The 14,485-nt window shown below is 39.9% G+C and overlaps 2 protein-coding genes across 11 annotated transcripts in view; one reads left to right on the top strand and one right to left on the bottom strand.

The window, feature by feature from the left end:
* Positions 1 to 7,943, bottom strand: part of spaca6 (sperm acrosome associated 6) — a 44,055-nt gene extending 36,112 nt beyond the window's left edge. For 6 of the 9 annotated variants that reach the window (XR_013295425.1, XM_077576819.1, XM_077576811.1 and 3 more), the window contains exons 1-4: positions 7,749 to 7,894; positions 6,119 to 6,206; positions 4,464 to 4,586; positions 283 to 549 (exon numbers count right to left, since the gene is read on the bottom strand). The gene's annotated coding sequence lies outside the window, so the exon portion shown is untranslated. Of the gene's footprint in view, positions 1 to 282; positions 550 to 4,463; positions 4,587 to 6,118; positions 6,207 to 7,748; positions 7,895 to 7,919 lie in introns of those variants that run through there. The other 3 variants (XM_077576814.1, XM_077576812.1, XM_077576813.1) reach the window with 3 other exon arrangements.
* A 39-nt stretch (positions 7,944 to 7,982) lies between these two features.
* Positions 7,983 to 14,485, top strand: part of LOC144058385 (uncharacterized) — a 15,812-nt gene continuing 9,309 nt past the window's right edge. The window contains exons 1-4 of one of the 2 annotated variants that reach the window (XM_077576823.1): positions 7,983 to 8,217; positions 11,646 to 11,819; positions 13,785 to 13,922; positions 14,006 to 14,348. In XM_077576823.1, coding sequence (XP_077432949.1) covers positions 11,647 to 11,819; positions 13,785 to 13,922; positions 14,006 to 14,348 — 654 coding nt within the window. In that variant the 5' untranslated portion in view covers positions 7,983 to 8,217; position 11,646. Of the gene's footprint in view, positions 8,218 to 11,641; positions 11,820 to 13,784; positions 13,923 to 14,005; positions 14,349 to 14,485 lie in introns of both variants that reach the window. The other variant, XM_077576822.1, reaches the window with a different exon arrangement.

Genomic DNA, 14,485 nt, shown 5'->3' with positions numbered 1-14,485 from the left:
CTAGTAGCAAGCTGGCTTTCTGGTTACAACTTAAACTGTTTGGCAAATATTGGAGATCAAATCCATGGTCGCAATACAGGAGAAGCTTGGAGGCAGGACATATTCCAGTTGAGTGGGAAAGATTAACATTCACTTCACAAACTATGAAACCCATGCTCTACATAGACAAAGTACTCTTACTTTGCAAAAAAACATTGAAATATAAAACTGAAATGTGTTAAATTTGCTTGTTAAATAACTTTAAGAGAGCAAGTTAATGCTTTTTTTCCTTTTCTTTTTTACCTTGTCCCGCGTTTTCAACCACTTGATTCCTCCCACTTGGCCCACTCAGGAGTTCGTGCTGTCCCTCTTAACTAGCAGGATTACATTTCTCTTTTTCCTCCAGCCTTTGCGCCAATCCACTCTTCACATTTTATCTGCCGTGTGCAGTAAAACGAGGGGCTGGCAGAGGTGCTGCTTGGATGGCATGCGCTCCGGCTGTGCAGAACCGGTTCCTCTGTAGTGTGAGTCCAGAGTCGCCAAAGTCTCGGGAGGTGCAAATAGCTGGAGCTGAGAAAAGCGAAGGAGGGAGAGCGCATCAATCGCCGCATGTGTGTGCGTGTGTGTGTTATGTGAATGTTTGTGTGAGTGTGAGTGAATGCCTGGTAGGAATGAAGGAGAAGTGAGAGGGAGGGACTGCGATTCAGAGAAAGGAAGGTGGGAGGGAAAATGTGGAAAGGAAAAGGGGAGGAGACTTCCTCAATTTTCCTGTTCAAATATTTTTGAATTTCCCCCCCTTTTCTCTGATATGATCCATATTACTATGTACTAAGGAACATCATCAACAAGTCATTCTTTTTCCATTTTTGTGGCTGTTTAGTTTCCCCTTTATTGTACTCCTTTGTCACAGCCAGCTGTGTCTTTAAGCCCGTGCACTTGAACTCCGAGTGCTTTTCTTTCTCGGTGTACTTCCCCTCCGCTGGCCCCCCAGCATACAGGAAAGACACTCAGCTGTGTGTGTGTGTGTGTGTGAGAGAGAGAGAGAGAGAATGACAGAGAAAGAGAGAGAGAGCACAGAGGAGCAAAAAGGGGCCGAGGGAGAAATGCAGATGGGGGAAGGGAAGGGTTTGTAAATGGTGGTTCAAGGCTAGGGCAGCCTCTTGTGTCACATGAAACGGCGTTTCCGAATACCGTACACCGAACCACAACACATGCACCATAATCAGCACAATGATGTCCTAATGAGAACATGTGTTCTTTGACTATTTTAAGGGCTGCATCAATATTAATGGGCTGCCTAATGTGTTTGATGACTGCTGCTGAAATATTGATTGGGAAGAATAAAGTGTGTTTGTAGCAGCCAACAGTCAAGAAGAGAGTGCAAGGTTAATGTCAGACCACTGAACAGATACGCTCATCTCCATAGCAACTGCTGATATGTTTCACAATAACACATTTTCTTCATCCTTAGGGTCAGATTTTTGCTTTCAAGCATTTGTCTCTAAAACAACAACAACAACAAAAAGAGTGAAGAGAGTGGGCCCGCCCGTTCACCTTGAGTGATTGGATTGTGGAGACAGCAAAAAGAGGAGGAGGCCTGCCAGGAGATCTGAAAAGATTCAGTCGGAGGCCAACAAGGGCACACTGTAAACTGAACCACCCTGCACATCTCCTCTTGCACAGGCTTGCATATGTTCAATTGTTCTGCTTGACATATGTGGCCCCTAACTGAGGCATACATTTTGCACAGGCTCTCCTAATTTTAAGGGTGATACAATTATATGCTATTAAATAACTAAACAATAATAGACAGGGTAATGTGATTCTGGCTAGTAACGGCACATTGTTTTTTAATTCAAGGATAGATCTATTTTTCCCAAAAATGTGCACTATTTGAGAACGCATCAAACGTACCACAATCAGATCCATTTCTGTCATGCCAGAATTGTGGTTGACCGCGGCAATAATCTTACAAAGTTGAAGGAGAAGTCAAATAGATTGGGATACCGGTACTACCTTTTTCCTTGACCGTTGGAGGTTTGGATTATGGGATGCAGCCAATCTTTGTCACCTGTGGGCCCGTGAAGCCCTTTGAGGCTCTTTTGTGAGTAAGGGCCACACAAATCAAATAACTTCACTTACCGGTAACTTTACTTCTAAATTTGTTGTAGGTTTTAACTCCTTTTTAGCTTTGGTTAATAACAGACAAACCCATAATAATTCCTCATACACAATATATCTATGGCTGTACAGATGCATAAATTATGTAGTTTGTAGGTGATTTGATACAATCTCTATGAGTAGTCAAATGGAGTAGGAGTCAAATTTGAAAGAAATTTCAAAATGGCGAACTTCCTGTTAGGTTAAGGATATGGCTCTAAGAAACTTTTTTGTAGGTCTTGGGCTGTTTCGTGCGCCTCCCAATTTTCTTAGATTTAGGTAAAACGTACAAACCGGGGCTGCTTTGTTAAAAATTTGTAGAACAAAAATTCACTGAAATTCTAAATTTTTGGCCAAGCCTGATGAGTGTGACAAGTTTCATATGTTTTTGAGCATGTTTAGACTTTCAAAAACAGCGTTATTGTCTTGGCGAACAGCGTGCGGCGAAGGCGGGGTGTTTGGCGAGAACTAACAAACTTTGTGTTTTAGTATGATGAATTAAGGTCTAAGTTCTAAGCAAATATGTGACAGATCTGGTTACCCCGCTAGGATAAAAACTAGAGCTGTCAAACGATTATTATTTTTTTTAAATCAGATTAATCATATCTTAGAATTTTGATTAATCATGATTAATCACTTAATTAAAAAGGCTTTTTAATCAACCTTTTTTGCCTGTCAAATTTCAAGAGCCCCTGTTATGTGTTAATTCTTTTGACATTTAATGTTATGAGGATGTCTTCAAAAAAAAAATCCACTACACACGCTCAAGAATGAATAGTGCTATTAATCTGCATTAATGCATAATTAATGCGATCATTTTTGTGATTAATTAATTAGTTAACTCTATAACAGCACTAATAAAAACATCAAACAATAAAACTTGTATTTCTTTTCGTCAGTAGGTGGCGCAACCACTACGATGAACAATATGTTTGTAGATGTCATCAGGCCCGAACTCCCATCGAATGTGTGAAGTTTTGAGAAGATAGAATCATCTGGGTCAAATTACTCCAGACTTTGGTGTCACAACATATCATCAGAATTTGTGGCGCCATCAAGCCACGCCCTCTGCCGCAATGTCACAATATTAGGCATGAAGCATGATCAACATCTTTTGGTTTTTCTGTCAAAGTTGTATCCTGTCAACATTTTCAGCGCAGTACATCAAAAGGTAAAAGATGACATGTCATGTCACCACTAGGTGGCACTATATGTGTAAAAATGTATTGTCATACAGATGTCTTCAGACCGCCACTATTCATATAAAGTACATGTGAAGTTTGGGATTTTTGCAGCATGTACAGTACATGCCCTTTTTTGATGCAACCCACCCGTTTTCCGTGGGCCCTCTGACCAGAATTTTAACCCTGATTCCTGTGTCCCAAGTCAGCGGTGCTATCCACTGTGCCATCAAGTTATCATTAAGTTGACTTCAGCATCTGTCCACAAAAAACATTCAACCCATTCAAGCACCACATACTAATCCAAATACATAATAATGGCAGTGTGAAGTCCTCTTATTGGAACCGCAAGCTTGAGGATTAGTTGTTGCGCGAGTGTGATCCCCCCAAGATGTGATTTATTTCTTGTGTACACAATGTTTCATTCTTTTCATGTTTGTTTTGCCTATTCCCAACCCACTTTGAAGTGGAGTGGATGAGTTATATATTCTGCGTTTTGATGCGACCAAAGCTTGGGAGTGTGAATGAAATATAGGCAATTTAAAAAGCCCCAAGCAACATTCCGTCGAGTGAGAAAGAGTCCGCATGCTGATTTAAGATGCTATTGGGGTTGATTTAAGGCCATCTTATCTGCTGAGAAAACATCTTTACATTGAATTTACATCCTGAGAATATCAGAAAATTATTAAATAATTCTGTGGAAAACTTGCTGAAGTCTAAAAGGAATGATAATGTTTAGATTGAGAACACAATTTATTTTGTGATACAATGAACTCTATTCACTCTGTTACAGTACCGTATTTAATCCTGAATGTAAGTCAAAACAAAGCAACCATCCATCCATTTTCCAAACCGCTCAAACCCACATTTTTTTCGCTCAGTTAAAGTTACAGTTCAAACAGTTTTTACTTTGGCGTCATGAAACCAATACTAAAATGTGTAATGTCTATTTAACAAAATTCTTTTTTTTTTGGCCTGTGAGTTTCTATACCAAGTACAGTATGCCATGCTGTTTCAATGTGAAATGAAATCAGCGGTTTCATACACTGTAAATACAGATAGGTATCGATCCACAGTGAAGTGGAGGAGGAGGAGAGGATGCTAAAGGTCAAAGGAGGAGGTGTTAGCTTAATTTGTTCATACCTTTTGTTAGGAAGGCACAAGCATGTTGACCACATTAGGAAACCAGAGTGGAGGGCCTGAATGTCACAAAGACAGACTTCTGCAGCCAGACAAACCGGTCCAAAGCTCAAGGTCAGTCATTACCTGAGGGAAAGAGCCGGCATGTGACTTAGGGCAAGGAATGCTTACACTGATCTTGAAATGGCCTGACCGATCGATGGCTTTAAGCTCCCTGTGAAAGAGAGAAATCAATATGTTTTGAAAGGCAAAGCAGGCTGCATGTGGCTTGCGCGTGGCCCACAGTGATGGCTCCTGATGGGGTCTGACTACAGCTGCTCGCTTAAATGGCTAACACTCATGTCCGTTTGTGAAAAATGTGTTTAAATCCTGATTTTCCGAGTTTGATTGTTCCTCGCTCGCGGCGTAATGTGTCCGTGCAGCACAAATGCCATACCAACAGGGGAAATCAATTAAGCGAGGAGATGCACAGCTTGGAAAGCAAGCAAATAAATACACTGATAAATGAACCAAACGACCTGTGACGCTTAGAGAAAATTAAGTGCTTGTTTAAAGACTATGTAATGCAATCAGTGTTACAGTTAATAACAGGAAGGGCCTCCAGGGGTTCATCTAAAGACCTGGTGGGCTGGCTAGTTGGCCTACCAAGCAATCCTGAGAACAAATAAAAGCTCATAGAAAAAAACACACAAATGCTCACAATATACTGTATAATACATTTAAAAAAGTACATATATTTTTTTATAATTATGAAAATATATTTTGTACATCTAATTAATATTATTCCTACAAAAAAAATCAAATATGCTGCAATTTACTCCTGACTTGGCATCTGGGCCAAGCAAGTGTGATTATGTGCAGTTGAGAATAATCAGCAGAGAAATGACACACTGTCCAAAAACACTTGCACTAACAATGGCCACATGTAGACCTCAGTGGAAATAAATCAAAAATAGAGCAATGACAGGATGCCAAGAGGTGCAAATGCAAACGCAACAGAGGAAACTAACTAATGGTTCAGTCGTTGTGAAATAATAACGTGCAAAATGGAACGATGTGTAGTAATCAGGCGTAGAAATTTAAGCAATCGGTTCTGACTTCTAATTATGAAATTCCTGAAAGTGACATGCAATAAAATATATAACGGATGGATAAAATTATAAAAACACAAATTAACATCTACTAAAATATAGCATTATTCGCATGTTAGATAAAAACAAATATAACTTAAATTTGAGGTTAGAAGAAAAAAACAGGATGGCAACTACTAATGAAATATGAAGCAGTAAATTACCTTTCAATATTCTTTATGTACATCTTTAGATATACATTTTGAGACACTTGGCTGCACTCTAGTGGTGACAAGGAGACACGCATCACTGATGGAATGAGAAACTTTCTAGCTAATAAAATGTAAATAGCACACACATTATTATGTGGGCTGAGATATCAATTATTTAGTATTGTTAAATTTCCAGGGGGGGGGGGGGAATCAGGTTTTAGGGGGTGAGTCTAAAGTCACCCATAGGTTTTAGAGGCATGTTTTGCCAGACACTTCAGGCTTTAATGGGTTAAGAACAGCAGTCTGTTAGTCTATGATGTTGTCATAAGAGCAGGTATTTATGAACACATTATCGGCCTTCAACAAACTGACTCACGTTGTTATGGCTGAATGTCTGCAGTCTAAAGAGCACCAGGCTTGTAAGGGGAAACCACACAGGACAGCTCTGAGATAAGCAAAAGGCCCTGAAAAAAAGAAATACAAAGTGTCACTTTGTCAGTGTTGCACTTATGGAATTTAAACTTAACAGTTCAGAAATGTAACTGACCATGTCTGACCATGACTGTTGCAAGAACCAAGCTGTACAAAATACTGTGCAACCTATAAAGTCGAATGCCCCTGAAGTCACACAATTTGGAATTGAACATTAAAGTTGAACAAAAACACCATTATTTGTGATTTCAGTGCAGCCAGACTCAAGTATGAGATTTATGTACCGTGGTTAACTTATTTTCTTTTTACATCTTATGTAAATGATTTTACTAGGATCAAAGACATTATTTTTTATAATGGGCATCAACCAGCATCCTTGAGTACATTAACATGTGACCAAATTAGAAATAGCAAGCTCGGCCCATAAGGTACCCGATCCTCGCCGTCTTTCAGTTCAGATTTCACTGATTCCAGCCTCACCAGACATGGCAGCTAGTGGTTAGCATGTCTGCCTCACAGTTCTGAGGCTCTGGGTTTGAATCCCTGCTTAGCCTTCCTTTATGAAGGTTGCATGTTTGTGTAAGTTTGCTCCAATTACTTCTTCCCACAATGCAAAAACATGCACGTTATGTTCATTGAAGACTTTGATTTGGCCTTAGGTGTGAATCTGAGTGTGAAAATTAAAATTTTCAATGATGCGTGTTGTGTCTGTGGGAATTTAAGACTTTTATTAGGATGAATAGACATTTTAAAGAGATGACATTTTCAGGCTTAGCTGCTAAGCACCCGTAGACACCAGTGGCAGCTGGTCAATAGAATGCGCTTGGGTGCTGGCCAACTACCTGGTGGTCACCACATTACGTTCCAGTGGAACTACCTGGTGGTCACCACATTACGTTCCAGTGGATTTTTATTTTATTTTTCAATGTTCATTCATTATACATATTAAAAAAAAAACTATTAATTTTAATATGTTAACAAAAATGTATCACATCAATGTAGTTTAAAAATATATCAAAGGTCTAATAATAAATAATAAAAATAATTTAAAAAATGCACACGCTTTGAACTTAGGTCAGTGCATTCTATTAGTTCACCACTGGACACAAAATTCTACATACTGTCTCTTTAAAATACTTTTAATTTTTTTATTTATTGCAAAAGCATACTGAAAACTGTTACATAAAACCTAAGAATTGTATCATGTTATCTAAACGAGGTTGTTGAGTTAATTAATTGACAAGAAAATTGAGGTCCGAACTCTGGACAATAAATAAGCGCCACGGAACGGACTGTGTTCGACTTTGGAGGTTCCATTTGTACACGGCAACCATTTAGCAGTCTGCTGACGTCATCATCTATTTGATTCCGAGGCATGTTGTGTTGGAGTTAATACCGTACTTAGTATTTCACCACATTTATATGGCAAAAACTGGAGAAGTTACCCACGATCAAACAAAAGCCTGAAGAAAAGTCAAACTTCACAATATTTTTTTCTCAGACTCACTAACCCGCTACCAAGAGGAACGCTAACGATTTAGCTAGCATAGCTATACGTATGAAAGTATACAAACTTGACTTCACACTTTACACTTGAGCAAGCTGTCCCAACCAGTTGTTGCGTGGTCGTACGGTGCTCTCTGACAAACAAACACTTATCCAAAACCCGACCATAAAACGGAGCGTGGCAGCGTGACGTCCAACCGCCTTTGAGATTCGCCATAGCTTCGACAAGTGCCAGTTACCTGTTTGCCCTTAAATGGCGTGGCAGGGGCGCGGCTATTCGCGCCAAACTCGTCAGCGCGCGCTCTTGACTTTCGGTCTATAGTGGGTTACAGGAAGTGAGTCACACAAGTGACGGTAATGTTGCGTGTCTCTTGCTGCAGCAAGCAGCGGCGACTGATACAGGCGAGAAAAGAACAAGGAAGCAACATGTGCTGAGCACAATAACTCCACACAGCAGCACAAAGCCAGCCATCACACGATCGCGAAAAGTCAAGTCAACTGGATATTCACTGAGGAGAAACTTCTAAAGACTTAACGGTGAGTTGATTTATTGCGGTCGTCCTAAATGTATTATTTTTGAAGAACGGTCGTGTTTAAAATGCTCTTTTGGTAAAAGAGGCTCACTTTTGAGTTCACATCGTTATTAATCAGACGCTTCTACCAGCGTGAAGATGAGTAAAAAAATATCCATTACCACGTTAAACTTTACTGTTAAACTGATTGTTGTTAACAGTGCTACTATGTTTATTGTTAACAGTTGCCACGTTTCCTTTCACATTGCCACCCACTTGTTTCCACCTAAGGGGGTTTCCACACTGCCAAAAAGTCAAACGTTGCATTTCGCTTTCCATCGAAACAAAATACGAATACCACGTAAGAGTGCTTCTCATAGGGGTCCGTTCTCGCACCGACACGTGTTGCCACAATTGCTTTGTGTCCCCTTTGTCGTATACGCATGCCAAAACTAGTTTGATGACTTTCATCAGCCCTTAAATAACAATTAATTAGCGAGTCGCTACTTGTGACCTGATTTCAGTGACTAGGGATGACGCTGCGCAGATGATAGATGTAAAGTGGTCTGATTATAGTGATTTAAGATCAAACCAGAAAAGACATACTGTAAAGCAATCTGTTCCATGCTTCTAACCTCTCTGTACGATCTCATTGTTATCTGGCCGTCCTGTGATAAAGGCAGTAGGCCACTAGTCGGTAAACATATTGCCATTTTGGCCCAGGAAGTTTTTTTTTCTCGGGTCAACCACTGATTGGATAAAACACATGCACATTATAGGTGAAATTAATCAGACAATGCTTCGTGAATAAAGCAATAACAAGAAATCATTTAAACCTACATAGGGGACCAGCTGCTCAATGTAACAAATAAACCAACCACTTACTGCTCCCTACCTAAGCTTTGGCCAATTAAAAGCTCTATGATGATGATAGCATCCATCACATTATTGCTGAAAAAAAGAAGAAACTTTGTGACTTTATTGTTGTAACATTTAACTTTTTTTCCTTTAAAAAAATGGATTTGCTGCTATGTTCTCCCAGTACTTGATTGGGCTTTTTCCAGATTAATTGAAGACCCAATAAAATGTCTATATGTTCCCTGCGATAGACTGACCAGTCCACAATATACCACACCTCTCACCCAAAGCCAGCTGAGTATGCTCTAGATAATAAGTGCAATATAGCACTGGAGTGCCAATATCCCCATTGTGGCACTAATAAAGGTTATATAAAATGGATGACTGGAACTTGATCTGATAAAGATGATGTCAATGTGCTTAATTCATTGTTTAAATTCACAGTTCCCATTTAAATTCACAGTTACTCAGTTTCCTATCAGGCTTTCAACCCCTAACTAAATTAGACATTTGTTTCCTCCCTGGGAGCCGAACATCAAACAAAAATGCATGTACATGTGTCACTTTGTGATGTAGCGGAATTGTTATGTAGCAGATTGTTAGCAAGCTAATACTTATGTGATGCAAACAAATTCAACCTGCTGAGCACATAGCCTCTCCAGACACTTTAAAATGTTTAGTCAGCTACATTTTATCTTTCAGTTCCATAAACACAGCTTCAGGATAAAGCCAAGTACAAGGTTGCATTTATCTCCAACTCGAGAAGCTAGGAAAAGAAACTGCATACATGTCACTGCCTGACAAAGTGACAGGCCAGGTATGTGGCAAGATGAACAGCCATGCGTCAGAATGGGCTTATTTAGTTTGCTGAAAACATCCTTATCACTGATAGAGAAACAACAACCTGGGAAAGACAAGGTTTTTTTTTATGTGTATTTTCACCATTCAAACCTGAGAGCACATGTTGTCTCCCGTACAGCCATTTTCTATACTGCTCAGCATCATTAGGTTTGTGGGGTAAGCTGGAGCCTATACCAGCTGAATTTGGGCAAGAGGCGGGGTACGCCAGCCAATCACTGGGCGAACATGCAAATGCCACACAGAAAGGCCAGAACCTGAGTTTGAACCCTCAACCTCAGAAATGTGAGGTGGATGGTATACCTGGTTATCACTTGTAAACTTTGCCACATTGCTTTCCCAATTTGTGTAAAAGTCAACCCCAAAAATTTCAAGTAATGATCTTTGACCAATCACGGCTTAGCTTCAGAAAACAGGTGAGACATGATGAGTCGTTACCCAAGCCCTGAGCAACAGGAAGTTATTTTCAGTCTGTAGCAAGCGACAAAATGGCCACCCCCTGAGATGGAGAGGAAAAAAAAGGGTGGATTTGGCTGCTTAACTCAAATTCAACAAACACAGTATGGTATTGGATTAGAATACCGTGTTTAGACTAGTGGGGCTGCACAGAACATACTATTGTAAAGAAAATATAAGTATAGTAGTATATTTAATTGTTAGAGACTCTAGTTTACTAGTTAACTACTAATATAGCATGTTGTTGTTCTGCTTTGCTACGTAACATAATGTTTCTTCTCTGTTTCTGTGGTTGTCATCACTTTTGTTTTTATGCCGTCGCTGGTACTCTTTTTGTGGTGGCAAAAAAACCTCACAAAGTCTAAACTTAAATAGAACTAAGACTCCTTAAGCTGGAATCTCACAAAACACGCTGAAATCTTGTAAAAAAAAAAACGTACTCATGTGAATTGTGAAGCTATGGCTGAAAATTTTAAACTACAAATACAAATCGTATGACTTAAAGAGGCATTTGATTTTCAAGGTTACTCTGTATTTTCTTTCACAACTCAGCAAATACTGAAGTATTAATGGCGTACTGCTCCAATAACTTTCGACTTCCAAGGTGAAACTTTGTGTCAGGCACATGAGCAGTTGATTCAGGCAGTTTGGCAGCCCAGCTGGAGTTGCCTTGGCCGCTTTTTTCCATCAGTGTGCTCCTCTCCCCCGGTCAGGCTGACACTGGCAACCTCCTCACACGGACACACTATCTGAAGATAAACAAGCAGCTCAATGTGCACTGTACAGGCCATAATACTTGTGAGCTTGTATGCACTGTTGTTTGACTTCCAGTTTGATTTTTGATAGCACGAAGCTGCAACTGTAAGATGTCCAGTTCTCTTTTCAGATGTACACTTAAGGCTGTTGCAACGTTACATGAAGGCTATCAAAATGGTTAATTTAATTCTACCCAATTGCAAATTAAAAGAAGAATGATTTAAGTGTCTGACAATATTAATGTAAATCAAGAAGCACTTGTTCTGGGTGCTAGTTAATAGTGTACCTAATGAAATGTCTGTTAAAGGTTTAAAAAAAAAAAAGCTCATGGACAACTGTTCCTTATCACTGATAAAAGTTCTCGCTCTCACGTTGCCCTAGAGCGACCCCACCCCAAAAGACTTCTGTACATGCAATCTGTCAGCAGACTGCTTATTAAAAAAAAAAACATTCATGAAAACCAGTTATGTACATGGTTGACAAGTGCAAGTGATTTCTCATTCTGTCTCCACTCTCCACAGGCAGCATGAAAAGAGAGGTGAAGGCCGGAGTCAACTTCTTCAAGCGGATTGCGGTGGTGCGTGGCAAGCTGGACGAAGCCAAAGCGCAGTTGTTTGCCGAGAAGCTTCAGCAGCTCTTGTGCGACAAGTATGATGGCCACTGGTACCCGGACTGCCCGAGCAAAGGCCAGGCGTTCAGGTGAATGAGCACTCGGTTACACTTGAGCTGAGAATGGTAACGGTGATCATTTTGGTGCTGTAATCTGAATTTTCCATGTTGTTTAATTAAGTCTGATGTATGACGCGGTTGTCGAACTACTTGTAGCACTTTCAACGCTCTGCTAGCCTGTGACTACATAACAATAAAATCTATTTCTAGTTCAACATCACGCTTTTCACGCTTCGCTCCTCTTCTGTGGTGTCATCACAAAGAAAAAGCAGGACAAAAACTTTGAACCATAGGTGTCAAACTCCGGTCCTAGAGGGCAGCGGTCCTGCAGGTTTTGGATGTTTCCGTTCTCCAACACAGCTGATACATGATTAGCTCACCAGCAAGCTCTGCATAAGCCTGATAACGATCCTGCTGATTGGAATCAGATTGTGTTGGAAGAGGGAAACCTCCAAAACCTGCAGGACTGCGGCCCTCGAGGACCGGAGTTTGACACCTATGCTTTAAACCTTTACGTTTGTAACATGCCTTTCATTTGGCTCGTCATGCAATTTCAAAAATGTAATAAAGCCTTGGAAGAACTACTTATTATAAAAAGCACTGAAACATTTAACCCACAAATGTGCATAATATATAACAAACATTAGTTCTATTTGAAATTTCTGATTATATTTATTATGGCCCTGGTAGGACTTTTCAAATCCACACTGACATATATGAAAGTAGTAGTACTGTTTAAAAAAAGAAAAAGGTGCAATGCAGTGAACTTGAATTTATTGTGGGGAAACGTGTTCCAGACGGACCCTAGTAGGTGAAAATAGTATAGAAATGCCCTTTTTTACCAGTGTTACACTTTCTGCATGCTTTACAAACACAACTTTTAAAAAAACACTAATTTTAATGTCATCCTGAGCGCCTGTCGCACGCTCACTTGCGACGATCTTCAAATACGAGGCAACACATGCTTGCTTCAAGCTGTTTATTCAACACTCCGTACTCTAAAACTGACACACTATAATTAAACACTGAATAAATAAAATCAAAGTTTGCTAGCACAATGCTAACATATTGCGCCAAGTGCTATATACGGTCTAAAATCTAAATAATAAGATAATCTATAGACCTTTTGAAGCTTGGAGCGCTAGTTCTTGGTTGCTGATTAATGCAAAGGGCTACCAGTTTGAGACATTCTTCTGAGATAACACAATTCCTCAAATTACCTTTAATGATGGTATTATTAGGGCCAAAACAATTTAATTGGCTAGTTATAAATTTGTCCAAAAAGCCATTAAAAATACACATTATAACACAAGACAAAGAAAATGAAGTTCAAACATCCTCCCACAAACGATGGGTGAATTTTATTTAATTTTTTGGGGGGGCATTTTTCCTCTCTAAAGTAAAATTAAATACTAAAGGACAAAACATTGTGAAACAGTCAAATATTTTGACTGTTAGTCGTATGTTTATGCATTAAGGGAGTTTTTTTAAAAAAATTTTTTTACCTCTTTTAGCAGAATTTCTTTCATAACAACAATTGTGAAACGGATCATTATACAACATTTTATTTCTACCAATACATGCCAGTGTTTTGAAGTGATCACTAGAACAACATTCCTGGGAAATCGCTGGTGAGCTATTTTTAAAACAGGCTCGCGGGGCTACTAATGTGATCTTTGGAGGCTTGCGGGCCCCATGTTGGTGACCCAGTCTATAGCATTATAAATGTTACAGTAATTGCAACCATTTAAACACCTACTTTACCGCATTCGCTAATACTTACAGACATACAGTATATTTGCTCTGCTTTGTGAACAATACAATAATAAAGCAGCAACACGAGCTACTTTATTACACTAAAGGGGAGTGTCTTATTTTTCTTGCTGTTAATTAAAAAAAAAAATCTGTGATTATAGCGGGGGCACAAACGTTGAACCGTAGACTAGAAATGTCAGTTAAGAGATCTAAGATGTCACTGTTGTGTTATTTTTGCAGATGCATCCGGATAAATAACGGAATACCCAACGATGAGGTGCTCCTGAAGGCCTGTGAGGAGAGTGAGCTCACACCCAGTGATCTCTGTCTTCCCACGGAAGTTACCGTGTGGATCGACCCACTGGAGGTGTGCGTGAGGTGAGTCACTGTCTGCGAGTTTGAGCATGTTGTCATCAAGCAATTCATGACGGGATGAATCAACGTTTCGTCATCCTCCACAGATCCAGAGAGAATGGCTACCCATTCTCAATAGCCTGTTTTACAGACAAAGAGGAAGAGGACGATAAGGACAGCGAGACCAAAGTACAGGAGGATTCTCCTGTGGACTCGACGAACCACGACACGTCCGACTATCACTCTGCTACGTCTTCTGATTGCGGTTCGGCTGTGTCCAGCGACACGGAGGAGGCGGCGAAGGATGGAGAGACGGAAGGAGGGCACGAAAAAAAGGCGCCGGTGACAAAACAGACCGTGCAGGATGACACTTTGAAGCTAATAAAGGTGCCCAGAATTCGGAAACGCCATGCAGGTGGATCAAATAAAGTCAAATACGGCAGAAGCTTGGTAAGCTACATTTTTGCCCTTTTTTTTTTCCGTAACTTGAGCTAAAAATGTCTCTGTCTCTGTTTTTTTTATGTTTGTCCTCAGTTGGCTTGAAAGAAAGTGAAAACTACTGCTAGCTGTTTATTACTAGTGTTAAC

Source organism: Vanacampus margaritifer, chromosome 9 (assembly GCF_051991255.1).
Source record: "Vanacampus margaritifer isolate UIUO_Vmar chromosome 9, RoL_Vmar_1.0, whole genome shotgun sequence".
Taxonomy (NCBI): Eukaryota; Metazoa; Chordata; class Actinopteri; order Syngnathiformes; family Syngnathidae; genus Vanacampus; species Vanacampus margaritifer.
This window is presented reverse-complemented; position numbering and strand designations above follow the sequence as displayed.